Source organism: Herpailurus yagouaroundi, unplaced genomic scaffold, assembly GCF_014898765.1.
Source record: "Herpailurus yagouaroundi ecotype Mexico unplaced genomic scaffold, PumYag 67690, whole genome shotgun sequence".
NCBI classification, from domain to species: Eukaryota; Metazoa; Chordata; class Mammalia; order Carnivora; family Felidae; genus Herpailurus; species Herpailurus yagouaroundi.
The window spans coordinates 5171695-5187361 of NW_024420490.1; the positions used below are offsets into that span (position 1 = coordinate 5171695).

Sequence of the window (15667 nt, forward strand, 5' to 3'; positions counted from 1 at the left end):
CTCAGGATCCACGTATGAGTGAAAACATATGGTATCTGTCTTTCTCTCTGACTGACTTATTTCACTTAGCATAATACTCTCCAGTTCCATCCACGTTGCTACAAATGGCCAGATTAGAAACTTTCTTTTTTAAAATTTATTTTAAAAAAATTTAGCCTGCTTCAGATTCTGTGCCTCCCTCTCTCCACCCCAACCCACTCGCATTCTGTCTCTCTCTTAAAAATAAGTAAACATTAAAAAAAATTTTTTTTTAATTTTAAAGTAGGCTCCGCACCCAACGTAGGGCTTGAACTCACAACCCTGACATTAAGAGTCACATACTCTACCAACTAAGCCAGCCAGGTGCCCCTTCTGAAACATTCTTATAGCTCTGAATGTTTTCCCAAAATAAAAAGTTTAAAACATTCTTTTAATTGGGTAAGGGATTTGAGATCATTCTCCAAAGAAGATATATAAATGGCCGGTAAGCTCATGAAAAGACGCTCACTATCATCAGTCATTAGGGAAATGCAAATCAAAACCACAATCAGATTCTACCTACTGCCCACTAGGATGGCTATAATCAACAGGACGGACAATAACAAGTGTAGCAAGGATGTGGAGAAACTAGAACTTTCGTACACTGCTGACGACAATGTCAAGTGGGAAAACAGTCTGGCAGTTCCTCAAAGGTTAAAGAGAGAGTTACCTAAGACCCAGGAACTTAGCTCCAAGAGAAATGAAAACACAGGTCCATGCAAAAACTTGCACGTTAAGGTTCACAGTAGCATTATTTATAATAGCCAACAAGAGGAAATAGCCCAAGTGCCTTTCAAATGAATAGTTAAATCAAATATATCCATACAATGGAACAATGATCAGCCACAAGAAGAATGAAGTACCCACACAAGCTACAACATAGATGAACCATGGGAATATAATAAGTAAAAAATGTGAGACACAAAAGACCACATATGATATGATTACATTCATATGAAATGTCAAGAAAAGGCAAATCCAGAGACAGAAAGTAGATTAGTTTTTGCACAAGGCTGGGGTTAGGGGGGTTAGGGCGAGGGAAAATGGGGAGTAAGTGTTAACGGACACCAGGTTTCTTTTGCGGGTCATGAAAACATTCTAAAATTAGAACGTGGTGATGGTGGCAAAACTGGGAATTTATTAAAAAAGACTGAATTGTACACTTTCAATGGGTACACTGCATGGTATGTGATTCTTCCCTCAATGAAGCTGTAAAAGTAACTTTTTTAAAGTTAAAATTTCAGAAAAGGCAAATATTTTTCACAACAAAGACCCTTAAAACTGATTTGCCATATGGGGCGCCTGGGTAGCTCAGTCAGTTAAGCATACAACTCTTGATTTTGGCTCAGGTCCTGATCTCAGAGTTGTGAGATCGAGCCCCACATTGGGCTCCCTGCTGGGCGTGCACCCTGTTTAAGGTTCTCTCTCTGCCTCTCTCTCTGCCCCTCCCCTGCTCACACTTTCTCTCCCTTAAAAAAAAAGTGAATTGCCATAATTAGTTTGCAAACACCTCAATCAGCTGTAACTTACCTACTACACTGGTCTTCAGTGGAGAAGTAGATTTGAAAGTCATCAGAATTATCATGGACATAAAGAAAACAACACCGTTCATCAAACTTTGATATGCTGTAAAATTGGAAAAACATAAGAATGCTTACCATATGTAAGTTATGATAACCCTTGTAAATTTTTCAGAAAAATCTAGTAATAGATTTTCTTCCATTTTGCAAATTTGAAAGATTCATTAATGTTTTAACAGATACCCCCCAAATTTGACTTCTGTTTCTCTATGAAAATTTTACTAGCAGGGACATTGGTCTTGCCTATGTTTCTATTCTCGAGAACTTACCATATATGCAGTGCTAAACAAAGCACAGAGCAGCAAGAAAGGGAAAGAAATATGATCTCTGTCCTCAAAAGTTTAGAATTTCACACAAAAGACAGGAAGCTTATTTGTGAGATAACGTATTATGGTACCAAAGGAATTACTAGACTTGAAAAGTATCAGGACAAAGTATTTGTGGCCACACATGGGAGGCAGAAATAAACATGGCATCTTAGCTCAAGAAAGGCGTTAAATGTTATCTGGTCCATTTCCATGTAAGGTTGGGATCTGACTTTACAGTGCCTGCCTTAGTCGACGTTCAGGTTTCCTGGACATACCCAGTGACAGAAAATCCCCATACTCCATCTGCTGATGGACTTAACTGCTAGAAAGTTCTATACCTACACTGGGCCAAAGCCACACAATGGCCCTCATTTAGCCAGGTGGCACTATGGAAAAGCCCAAATTCTCTTCAAACGATGCCACTGTATCTTGCCCTAAGTTATCTCTTCCTGAGATCCACAGCTTCTTTAGCCATTCTTCCTGTGTTCAGGGATTATGTGACAAATAATGAGTTGAAACAGCAATAGTACAGGGAGATTAAAAAAAATTAAAACTAGGTTATACATAATTTTTGAAAACCAATTTGTAAAGGAACTACCACGGTTAGTTGGGTAGCACCGGGAATGTGCAACACCATGTTCTTTGTGTCACCTTGGTTCCACGTTCTGATTCTCACCCCAGGCCCTTTGCACATCCTTGTTGATGAGTGAATGGCAGCAAGAGATAGATCCATGAGAAGGCACAAACAAAAGGTTCTTAAGTACACGTTCTTATACCACTTAGTTTCTGGAGTAATAAGATTTTCAAAATGTTCAACACTTTTTGAATTTTATTTTTGGAGCAGCATTGCTCAAATTCACTACCCTGTTCTTAAATTATTCCCCCTCCCTTTAAAGTGACAAAAACATTCTAATTTAAACAGTGATATGTCTAGAATAGGATCGTACCATGTCTAGAGGTAACAGGGGATTCATTCAGTGGCCTGTGGTCTTACAATCAGAGAAAGGACATACAGTTATAATCTGAGCCCTTAATTTAATGGAAACTATGAAGAAACAGAGTCCTAGAGTGACCTTGTCAAGGTCAAACAGTGAAAGAGGGATTAGAACTCACATCTGCTTCAGAGCCGCTCCTACCCTTGGTTGTGCTGGGAGAGTGAGGCTCAGAGTGCAGCCACAAGGGTCACCAAATGGTCACCACCCCTGGTCCAAAGAGCAAGCACCGTACCTCTCCTTGGACTACACCACCTCTCCCCCAGCTACTAACAATTCCCTTGGCTCCGTTACTCTGCTCAGGAGACTCCAACCAAGTGGCATTACCAAGTAACTCCTTCTTGGTAGAAGTACAGATTTCTAGGTTTCTGGGTTTTCCTGAGCACTTGAACATCAACGGCTTAAACAAGAAACACTTTCTCTTTCTAGAGATACAACTTCATTTTTAAAGAAAAGTTTGAGACAAGAGAGTTTTAGTCTATGGATACCACAAAAAGCTATTGTGTTACAACAAGCCAAGAAGCCCTGACTAGCAGCACATGAGCAAGGGTTACAAAAGAGCTCATAGTCTATTTCGGATTGTTAAAAATGAAAATATCACATATTATAAATAAGTGGAAACGTTAAAGTAATAAAACACTGTCATTATCACCTGTATTAAAACAATAATTCCATTTTTCCTTATGTTCGTTCTTACCTTATTCCCCTAATGGTAGAAGCTGTAAAGTTCCATTCATGAATTTGTTTCTGTAGGTTTTAAAGACAAAAGTCAGTAGAGCTTGATTTTTTTCCACGCAAAAAAATTTTGGGGGGTTTCATTCTCAGGTCACTTTTGCTATTTTACTTTCAATGGAGATTTATAAGTTAGAGCAATATATTTTATATAACTTGGAAGACCTGAAACACTTTCTAAGGTATCCTAAAAATTCATTTGTATCTTTAATCCAGTTTAGAGCAAATGATCTAAATTTGAAAGAGTATAAGCACAGAGTAAACACAGACTGAATGGACTTTCATCTTCTGTCGACATACCAGGAAAACTTGAAAATGAGTTTGGGAACAGCCCACCTAAGTTGAGTGACCTGTGAAAATGTTTGCAGAAGCAAGACTGTAGCAGACTCCAGTCAGTGTTCTCCAATCTTTCTTTCTGTCCCTGGGCACACAGCTGGAATGCATTTCCCAGCCACCCCTGCAGCTAGGTGGGGCCACAGGATGAGGTTCTGACCAACTGGGTCTAAGGAGGAATGATGTGCTCCACCTGTGGGCCGGGCTCATAAAAACCTCCCCAGCCATGCTCTATTCCGCTACAGGGAACGGAGACTCTGCCAACCTGGATGTGACACAAAGCACAGATAATCCTTTATCATGTTAAGACACTGATATTTGGGGGCTACGTGTTTCAGCAGATACCTTATTATCATAACTAACACAAAGACTAACTTGCATTTCAGTCTGTACGTGACAGATTTTTTAAAATAACTGTTCCCTCCCTCCACTGCCATTCCACGCACGTCATAGACTTTGCACAAAGCTAAGCCTCAAAAGAAATATCTGAAATCCTTTTCAGAAGAGCCAAAGGCTACAATACCGATACATCACAACAATGGACAATCATTTAAAATAAGAAAATACATTTGGTTGGCCTGAACAATGTCATAAGTGACCAGCTCAGCCCCCAAGAGAAGTGTCAGAGCCCAATGGCTGAGCATATGGCTTAGGAGAATAGCCATGAGCAGTGGGGTGACAAGTTACCTGCCATCCTGGAGGAACGACAACAGGAACAACGGGAAATATGGCCCTCAATGGGAGAAGATCCATTCAGAGGTGTTGATTAAGCACCTACTATGTGCTGGGTAAGTACTGTGGACATAACAGAAAATAAAACTCCTGCCCTCATGGAGCTTCCATTCAAGTGAGGAGAGAGGAAAAATAAAGTAAGTAGTAACTTAATAGGACAGAGGACGAAAAGCACCACAATGCCAAATAGAACCAGGAAGGACATCAAGGTGGGGCAGGAGTCATGATGTTAAACTGGACGTTCCGTGAAGGCATCTCTGATGACGTTTGAGCAGTAGGCTAAAGCAGGTGAAGGCCTGAACCATGTGGATATCTGGGGGGGAAAGAACAGTCCCAGGCAGCGGGCACAGCAAGTGCAAAGGTCCTGAGGCAGCAGTGTCCTGGCATGTTTGGGGACCAGCCAAGAGGGGAGCATGCCTGGAGCGAGTGACTGAGGGGAGTGGGTGAGGAGGCTGGAGAGCTCACGACGAAGATCATGCAGGGCCTAGGAGACCATCATCAGGACCTCAGTTTCTACTCTACAGAAGACGGGAACCAGTGAGGGCTGTGAAAGATGAAAGCATATGCTAATATGAAAGCCAGCACACTGGACCCAACCATGTAGAAAGACTGAGCATATTTCAGAGTTCTATTCAAAGTCACTGAAAGAAGGCAGTGGTGGAGAGCAGGAGCCTACCTTCGGATTAGGGTACAGAAACAGGAACCAGGACAGATTCAAGACAGCCTTGGGCCACCTACCTATACCTTCAAGAGGCTGCATGTGCATAAAAAGCTCAGCCACAGGGGCACTCGGGTGGCTCAGTTGGTTGAGTGTCTGACTTCAGCTCCGGTCGTCATTAACAGTTCGTGAGTTCAAGCCCCCCATCAGGCTCACTGCTGTCATCGCACAGCCTGTTTCAGATCCTCTGTCCCCTTCTCCCTCTGCCCTTGCCCTGGTGGTGCGCTCTATCGCAAGCATTAAAAAAAACAACAACAAACCTCAGCCACAGGAGTTTTTGAAGTATTCCCAGATGGTAGGTTTACTGTGAGGTAGCTTTATGGAGCTTCTTGATTGGGGAGGAAGATCTGGTGGCTAAGAAGTAAACAACACACACTCCTCTTTCCCTTTCTATCATAACCAATGGGCATTTGAGGTACCGGCTTTGTAGATACTATGGATATAAAACATACAAGTCCTGCATGGGCTTGCAGAGCACTTGGGGAGACATTCTCAAAAACCGATCAATAAGCAACAGGAAATGCTGTGTACACGATACAGGCAAGAAGGTAGCCTACAGTGAGTGAAAGGGGCAGGAGGGTGGTTAGAGACACCTCAGCAAAGTTGGAACTTGGGTCACTGGAAGAAGAAATTACACGGAATAAGGATGACGGAAGTGCACATGTGAGCCCCTGTGGGCCAGCTCAGGGGACAATGAGAGGGCGGGATTATACAGGGGCTTGACACTCAGTACGAGAGTATGAGTTTTAATCTGGAAAGCCATGGGATCCAGTAATGGTTTGGGCCAGTACAAGTGTTTTAAAATTATTATGAAAGTTCTGAATTGAAATACAACATACATTCACAAAAGGGCACAGTGATTGTCACAGTCCATTTCCACAAAGTGAATACTTGTTGTAACCAGCATTTAAATCAAGAGACATGGGGCACTGGGTTGCTCAGTCGGTCGAGCATCTGACTCTTGATTTCAGCTCAGGTCATGATCCCAGGATCGTGGGATCGCTCCCACTGTTGGACTCCACGGTGAGCGTGAAGCCTGCTTAGGATTCTCTCTTACCACCCCCCCCCCACCCCTCTGTTCCTCTGTGTGTGCTCCTCTCCTGCACACACACACACTCTCTCATGCTTTAAAAATCAATCAAGAGACAACATGAACACCAGCCCAGAAACTTCCCTCATAACCCCCCCATCTCTAGTCATCCAAGAGTAGAAACGGCAACTTCTGCCTGTTCTGGAATATTATGTGAATGAAATTGTGAAGCCTGCACTCTCTTGGATGTGCAAGTGGGGTTTTTCATGAAGCATCTGGTAGTGGAAGTCAGGGTGGCTGCGCAGGGTCTGACCCAGTGGCCTGGTGGGTCACCTGGCACGGAGTACCGTCTCCATCATGAACGCAGGGGCAGTTTTCCTCCCATCCCGAGCCTCCCGTTTCAGCAGCGTCCTCATCCTTTTGGAGAGGGGATATTTTCCCTCTGAATCATGAGGAAATGGACTCAAGACTACAGCTTTACATGTCGGGGTCAGAAGCTCCCAGGAAGAGTTTCCTGGGAGCAAGAGCCAGGGTGGGCTATGGAGAAACGGGCCAGGAAGCCAGAGGTGGGGACAGGCCTCCAGGGTTCCCCCGACCCCGGGCGCCTCAGCACCTCCCTCCTACTCCCAGAATGCAGACCTCTGAGGGAGGAATCTTGGGCATCTGGGACAATTCTGTAGACTCTGGACGTGTCTGTCCTGTGGCTCTCTTACATAAGCATAAAAGGTGGCGAGGACGACGACAGAGCTTTCCCCAACAAGCAGCCCTACCCGCGTGGTCAGCGCTGGTGGCTACTATGTGCCCAGTGGTGACTCTGGGGCATGAGAGTTGCTGAGGGGGCAATGCTGCATTTGTCCCCACGCCGGGTAGCCTACTTGCACTGTTGCACTGGGTGCCACTGGTGCCGGTCTAGGAAGGCCAACCGTGCACACCTCCTCCCAACCCCACGTTTGCAGCCCCACCGGACGTGGCTTGAAACTGGCCACGGCGGGAGTAGTTACACCGCAGAAACTGCCAAACGCCACGGGTCAGCCCTCTGCTCCCATGCCCCCTGGAGAGCCGGCTGTTAAACATTTACCAGCAGAAGTTTCTGAATCCTTGGCTAGCAAACCAGAACTGAATTTCTCTGACAGCAGTGTGGTCCGCCAGTACGCGACAGAACACCGTGCACGTGCCTGATCTCTCCCTGCTGGGCACAGCCCACCGGGAGAAGACGCAACGCCGTGGAGAAATGTCGCCCTCACTCCAGGCGAATCTGCTGGCTTTTACAGCCTGCAGAATTTCAAAAATGCAAATGCAGGCAAAAGCAAAAGCTTCCTCTCAAAGAAAAAAAGGCAATTTATATTTCCCTCAGACGTTTGTTCTGACAACTACAAGCACTTGTGCAAAACATTTCATCAGTGAGGGAAAACTAGCATTTGCTGCTTATATAGTTCTTTTCCATTTCTTATTACAGACTATATACAAAGTAAAACATTTACAACTAGGGAGACAGTATATGTACCCATGGAAATTTCCGTTAAGGGCCAGCAACCATTAGAGGATTCAAATAAAATGGGCAAAGTGTGCAGAATTCCAGGAGACCAAAAACATTTGGCTCTAAAAGTCTGAGGAGTCACTTGAATAACATTGGGTTTTTTACTCCAAGTACTTGTCAAAACAGGAGGTGTTTTGTGCGTACATCAATGGAATACTGAGGTTACAGACCAGAATTTTGAAAACCCTCTCGTATCAGAGTGGCATCAATGACACAACGCGAACGAGCAAGGTCTGTCTCTAGTACAAGAACTCCAACATCAGAAGTGGGGTGCTTCCTGGGGGTGGGTACTGGAGGGGGGCACAGAGGGGGCGTAAGCCAGGCTTTGCGGGTAGTGGGGTCTGATGTTCTCTTCCTTGGCCACGCCGGTTACTCAGGTGTGTTCACTTGGCAAAAATCCATCAAACTGTACATTTATGACTGATGACAGTGTCTATGACACTTCCATAAAAGGTTAAAAACAACCAAAGAGGCAAATTTAACAGAACATCTCCATTCTTCAAAGGAGCTCTAGCTGTTTGAACACCATGTGTATATTTTATTTTGGCCTTTTTTCTTTTGCAGTATTTAAACTAACACACACAGTGGAGCAAACCAAAGAAACCAACAACCCCAAGCACATCAGAGCGGCTCATGTCCCCTAATGGCTGCTGACTCTGATGAACGGGAAGGTCGCTACACTGTTAAATCTTAGAAAAGTTACTGGCTTACACTTGTGCTGTGGACCGAATGTTTGTGCCTCCACAAATCAGCTGTCGAAACCCCAATGTGACAACACTGGGAGGTGGGACCTAGGGGAGGCAATCAGGTCATGAGGGTGGAGCCCTCGTGATGGGATTAGTGCTCTTATTAAAGGAGACACAAGGGAGACACTTCTTCACCACGTGAGGACACACCAAGAAGAGGGCCTTCACCAGAACCCGACCATGCGGGCACCCTGTCCTCAGACTCCCAGCCCTCAGAACTATGAGAAATATTCTTTAAGCCCTTAGCCTACGGTGTTCTGTTATAGCCGCTCAAGGGTACTAAGGCAACTTGAGATTTCGTGTCCCTTTTTTTTTTTTTAAACATCTTTACTGAGGTATAATAATAGACAAAGAAGTGCACATATTTAATGCACATAATTTGATGAGTTTGGACATATTCAAACACCATAATCAAGGTAATATCCATGTCTAACACCTCCCGAAGTATCCTTGTGTCCCTTGGTTTTAGTTTCGTGTGTGTGTGGGGCGGGGTAGGGGGGTGGCGGATAAGGACACATGAGAATTACTCTCTTAAACCGTGAAGCACGCACAGTGCTGGATTGTTCACTCCGGGCGCCACAGCGTACAGCACACATCCGCAACTTCTGCATCCAGAAGGCGGACTTCATACCAGCCGAACGATGGGGAGGTGCCGTGTCGTGACTATTTCTGATAAGGAATTTCTTACACGATTTTGAGCCTCCGCTTATTCTCCCATGTTGCATTTCATTGTTGAGGATACTGTTTACTTTTACCTGATGAAGACCTAATTGCTCACGCTCTTATTTCCAGGAGAAAAATCCCTCTTTGCCTAGTTAATGGCAGAAGTCCCCCCACGCTCCATGAGAACATATACATAGTGAACAGACCCACATAATGAATGCACTTGTCAAAGGTGCTGGATCTTTTCATGACTAAAAACATTTCATTCAAGAAAAGAGCTGAAGAAGTACTTTAGACACACAGAGACAAAAATATAGCTACTACCACAAAACATCAGGCCTGGCCCAGCATTTCTGTGATCTCTTTAGCGGGCAATTAAAATGTTCCCTCTCCTATATCCTTGGTGTGAATATAAATTGAAATGGGACAAATATGCCAGTAGTTCTCAAATTTTAAATATATGTGGTCTTTAAAACCAGCAAGTCCATTTCTGGGAATCTCTGCTCCTGAAACAATCTATAGGAGTGTGCAAGGTGACACCGCCAGGACGTACACCGACACATCTATCATCAGCTAGGGTGCACAGGTGAGGCTGAAAGGTGCACTGCAAGAGACTGGGACCATAATTTACAGCGCAAGCATACTCAGAAATGGACCACCATGATACAGGAATATGGGGAATATTCCAACCAAAAACATCAGGGGGATCATTGTGTGCTATACGGAAATAATGTCTAAGATGTGAGAATCAGGGGCGCCTGGGTGGCTCAGTGGGTTAAGCGTCCGACTTCGGCTCAGGTCATGATCTCACGGCTCGTGAGTTCGAGCCCCGCGTCAGGCTCTGTGCTGACAGCTCAGAGCCTGGAGCCTGCTTCATGTTCTATGTCTCTCTCTCACTCTGCCCCTCCCCTGCTCATGCTCTCTCTCTCAAAAATAAGTAAACATTAAGATGCATGAATCAGTTAAAAAAGAGTAAGATGCAAAATAATAAATATATACTGTACGATCTCACTTTAACAAAAATACTCTCTCTATATATATATACACACACGCACGCAAAAGCATATATATAAAACGTACGCATGTATAGGGGGACCTAGGTGGCTCAGTCGGCTAAGTGTCTGACTTCGGCTCATGTCATGATCTGACAGCTCGTGAGTTCGAGCCCCACATAGGGCTTTCTCCTGTCAGCGCAGAGCCCGCTTCAGTTCCTGTCTCCCTCTCTCTCTGCCCCTCCCCAGCTTGTGTTTTGTTTCAAAAATAAAACATCAAAAAAATTACAATAATAAATATATGCACGTATACACACTCTTACACATACATAAGGCAGTGCAGAGAATGGTACGGATGAATATCCACCAAGTCAGTGGGGATGGGAATAAGGACAGGGTCTGGGGGATTTGGAGGGACTTTCCCACTACTCCTTATCCACTTCCTCCGGGTGTAACTTCTTTTTTCCACACTGTATTCATGTGCATAAACATACACAAAGTCATACCCACGCATGTGCACACAAAGAAACATCAAATGGAAAAACCAGCATCCTCTCTCCCATCTGTGATTATACCCTCTTGCACTCACAGATCTTACCAGTCAGGCACAGGTACCTATTCTTTCAAGTACTGCAACACAGACCCTCCTACTTGAATACCAAATTTCTGATTCAATAGCACAGAAGCGAGAGACAGCTATGGAAGATTTTTTTCTTACCACTTCTGTGGGTGAGACATGCCACAGGAAAACCGTCTTCTCCTCAGCGTCACTGTTTATAGAAACATATGAAGGCTGGTAGACTTTGGTTGGTTCTATCACCAGCACCTGAAAGGACAGATTTCTGTGATGCACAGGAATATCCCAGACAGGTCACTCTGCCCAGTGAGCAAGTGGGAAGCGCTGTACTCCACAAATACCCGAGGACCTACTGTGTGCCAATACTACTCTAGGGCCCAGGGATACCACAATCTTGACAGTAGTCCCTTCCCCACGGCGGGGGAGGAGTCTATGCTCTAATGGGGCACACAAGAAACAAACATATAGGGGCATGGAATACGGTCACCTATACGGCTGTGAAGCAAACACGACAGAATAAAGGTGGGGCGAGCACTTTAGATGGGGTGGCCAAGAAAGGCCTGCCCAACAAGGTGGCAGAGAAGAAAGAGGGAGGCTACAGTTTTTGAGAGAAATGAAGCAAACTGGATGATCTGTGAGTACGTGTCCAAGTCTATGAAACATCCAAGGGAATGAAGAGTGAGGTGACATTCCATGAGTAATGTGTTATTGCTGGGGGAGAGGGAGAGGAAGGAGATGGGGAGAAAGGAGGCAGGGAGAGGGAGGGGAAGGGGGGCGAGAGAATGAATGGCTTTCCAAAGCAAATACAGCAACCTAATTAAGAGCGTTAAATCTAGGTAGAGATTACACAAGTGTCTGTTATTTTTTTGTCCCTTTCAATAGGTTGGAAATATTTCATAATTAAAAGAAGATTTTAAAACTTAGTACCCAAAACCAAAATCATTATCATAATCATTTCAAACAACTTAATCTCTATTAGCAGTTTAATGAAATTCCTGAACACAGCATGTTCACAAAATCTCATGGCATAAATACAAAATACAATTATGTCAAGTTCAATGTCTAGGATGCTTACGTATCTTACTTACGACTCCTTACAATATGGTCATAAAATTGAAACAAAAACTTAATGAAAAGCTAATAGCCATTTTGCTTTGCAATAACATTTTAAAAATTAATTAGTGGTATTGGAGGCAAACCAAAGCTCAATGGGAAACAGCGTCACATTCCAAAATTTTACTATTAGTCTTGCACTGATTTAGAACAGGGTATCTCCACCTTGGTATTGCTGACATTTGGGGCCAGACGATTTTATGTAGGGGGAGGGGCTATCCTATGCACTGTGGGATGTCTGGTGGCATCCCTGGCCTTCGCCAGGTGCCTGCCACTCGCTAGGTGCCAGTAGCAATACCTGCTTCGCAGCTGTGACAACCAAAAATGTCTCCAGATATTGCCGGATGTCCCCCGGGAGACAAAATGATTCTGTCAAGAACCACTATGTTAGAGGGCAGAGCCAACTTGTTCTAGTGAGCTGATCTATCCCTGGCTGATTCTACCAAAGACTGATGGGTATCTTCACATTTTCAACAACTCTAAGGTTTTCTCCCTTTCAGAGTATTCAATAATTAGCACCAATCCCCAGTTTCTTTGGCTCTATCTGAAAGAAATGGATTTTAGCATGACTTACTGGAAACCTGAGTCCATTAGCAACTTCATTTGTTGCCTCAAATATTATATCTAGCCAGAAGTTAAGCCGTTCTTGCCTGGGTGAATGTTCAACAATGGGTTTCCTGAAGCGCTGAATTAATAACAAGTTCTGAACTAATGATCGGAGGTACCTGGAAAAATCACAAGCACCAATAAATTAGATCCTTCAAGAAATGGAATTCAATTCTACTCCCTTTAAAAGAGGTTCCCCAAAAGCTTAATTTACTTAAATTCACAGCGTGTAGTGAGTGCTTCTTCATCATTTGGCAGCCACACACTTAATCAAAAGAAGCCCGAACACCAGGCAAAATAAGTTGGTCCAACAAAATCATACATTATGGCTTTTCACCAACATTGGGCTAATGGTATTCCAAGTGTAGACACTGGCAGACATTTTTCTAACAACTACCTTAATAACAATGTAGTTTGAAATTCAAAGCAATTACAAAATGACAAAGTTTCAAACTCACAGTCTTTTTTAAATCAACCTTTCTATTTTCAGGTAATTGTAGATTTACGTCTACTTGTAAGAAATAATACAGCGATCCCATGTAACCTTGGGCCTGGTTTATGCCAAGGATGACAGCTTATAAAATTCTAGAACAACATCACAAGCAGAATACCAACACGGACACAGTTAAGATAGAAAACATTTTCACAGTCACAAGGGTCATGCTTCCCTTCTATAGACATGCCATTTTCCTCCCATCCCTCCCTTCTCCTCCTTGACCCCAGACAATCACAAATGTGAAACTCATCGAATTTTTTTTATTAGATCTGACCAGGTAGATTTTGAAGTTATGAGGTCTTCAATCTCCCCACTTCTTTACTGTCTTCAGGCCAACTGAAGTTTCTGAGACATAGCTGTTGGGCAGTGGTGGTCACATCACCACTGGTAGTGAATGGGGATGGAGCACTGAAGGACTGAAAGCACTGGACTACTAGGTTGCTCTTTGAGGATAAAGTCTGGGGCTGCTCCGGGAAGGCACACGGCTAGACTCTGACTGACTTGCTTGGGTACCATGCAGTGAAGGGTTAATTCAGTAGGCCTGGGTCCTCCAAACTCGACACATTCCAAGGAAGGTCTGGCTCTTGACTGGCTTCTGGGACATTGCCTCTAAGCCCTTGGGACATCCAGCCTGATAAGAGTGTTTTTGCTTACCTGGGGCCTTGGGCCACGCTGTATCAGTGCCATCTCTACAGAGGCTGGGGACTCAGTGACTAAGGTCAACTACATGGGTGCTCCATGCTTACACGACTGAACCCCCATAAGACCCTGAACACCGAGACTTGGTGAGCTTCCCTGGTTGTCAATACTTTGTACATGTCGCCATACATTGTTGCTAGAAGAAGTAAGCACTGTCCATGTTACTCCACTGGGTGAGGACAACTAGAAGCTTGTACCTACTCTCTCCTGGACTCTGTCCTACGTGCCTTTTGCCTTTGCTGATTTCAATCTGTGTAATTTTATTGTAATAAACCTTAGCCATGAGTACGACAGCCTTCCTGAGTTCTGTGAGTCTTTCTAGCAAATCATGAAGCTCAGGGTGGTCTCGGACCTACAATATCAGGTCCCAACGCTGTAAGTCAGTGTAGGTACAAATGTAATTAGAACGTATTCAAGGCTTGGCTGTCGCCTCCCTGGAGTCGGCCCTGTCTAGCTCAGGTGCAGCAATGCACTTTAAAAGTAGAATTCTGGGGGTGCCTGGGTGGCGCAGTCGGTTAAGCGTCCGACTTCAGCCAGGTCACGATCTCGCAGTTTGTGAGTTCGAGCCCCGCGTCAGGCTCTGGGCGGATGGCTCGGAGCCTGGAGCCTGTTTCCGATTCTGTGTCTCCCTCTCTCTCTGCCCCTCCCCCGTTCATGCTCTGTCTCTCTCTGTCCCAAAAATAAATAAAAAACGTTGAAAAAAAATTAAAAAAAAAATAAAAATAAAAAAATAAAAGTAGAATTCTGGCAACAGCAACCACTCCAGGAAGGCTGGAGACTCTGCCTGAATCCCTATTGGCTCAGCCTCAGAAAAATTTCAACAGGCTGATATAGTTTGGGGATCAAATTTAGGTCCTTCAGATTGGGAAGAAAAAGGGTCCAACTAAAAATAACTGAAGAGATTCCGACCCCTGGGAGTCCAGATTGGCCCAGTGAACTGGGAAATAACGGGACAGATGAACACGGGTTATTAAAAGTAAAAAATTTTAAATGATGCATGTAATCCAAATGCATTTTAGACAAATCAGAAAAATAGAGATAAGGAAAAAAGATTAAAAACTTCTTATTAGGCTACCTCCTTGAGATCACCACTGTTGATATTTCAGGGAAAATCCATCATACATTTATTAATTACACAAATATCTAACAAGCATCTATTTTGAGACCACAGGAGTCAATGACATAGTGACGATTCTAATGGAGCTTCATGTCTATTGGCAAATCAGCTATTGCCCACCTCTCACAGACCTTGCTCTGAGTCACATACCAAACCCAGATTAATTAAAAGACCACACAGAACAGTGGTTCTCAAAGTGTGGTTCCCCAGAGCAGCAGCATCAGATTGTCATTTGTAAATACAAATCCTCAGGCCCCACCCTAGACCTTTGGAACCAGACAGCCTAAGGGCGGGCCCAGCTATCTGTGTTGTAATCAACACAGCTGATTCTGATACCTGCCGAAGTTTGAGAACCACTGAGAGAGGAAAATATACCCTGCAATGGGCTTTTCTTATCCTAGGATAAACCATGAACGCAAGTCCATGCCTCCCAGTGTTCTTTCTTGCCATTTTCATGGCGACACGATGGGCTAAGCTAGGGCCACTGCTCTGACTCCATTTTCTTGACCATATCTTGGTCGTTTAGTTCCAGTTTTCATGCGTGATGCACATCACTTTGTGGGTGTGCTTTCAGCTTTACTACCTGCTTTCTCACAAATCCGTACTAGTGCTGAGGAAGGTTTTGTTCTTGAGGACCGAGATGACGACCTGAAGAAAGTACTAAGATTGAGAGCATCC

General features: G+C 44.1%; 1 protein-coding gene across 1 annotated transcript in view; it reads right to left on the reverse strand.

Annotated features, from left to right (window-relative positions):
* MAP3K15 (mitogen-activated protein kinase kinase kinase 15) overlaps window positions 1-15667 on the reverse strand; it is a 129047-nt gene that overhangs the window by 39571 nt on the left and 73809 nt on the right. Inside the window, exons 10-13 of the mRNA XM_040468313.1 lie at window positions 12646-12796; window positions 11100-11207; window positions 3596-3645; window positions 1549-1644 (exon numbers count right to left, since the gene is read on the reverse strand). Of these exons, the coding sequence (XP_040324247.1) occupies window positions 1549-1644; window positions 3596-3645; window positions 11100-11207; window positions 12646-12796 (405 nt within the window). The remainder of the gene's footprint in view (window positions 1-1548; window positions 1645-3595; window positions 3646-11099; window positions 11208-12645; window positions 12797-15667) is intronic.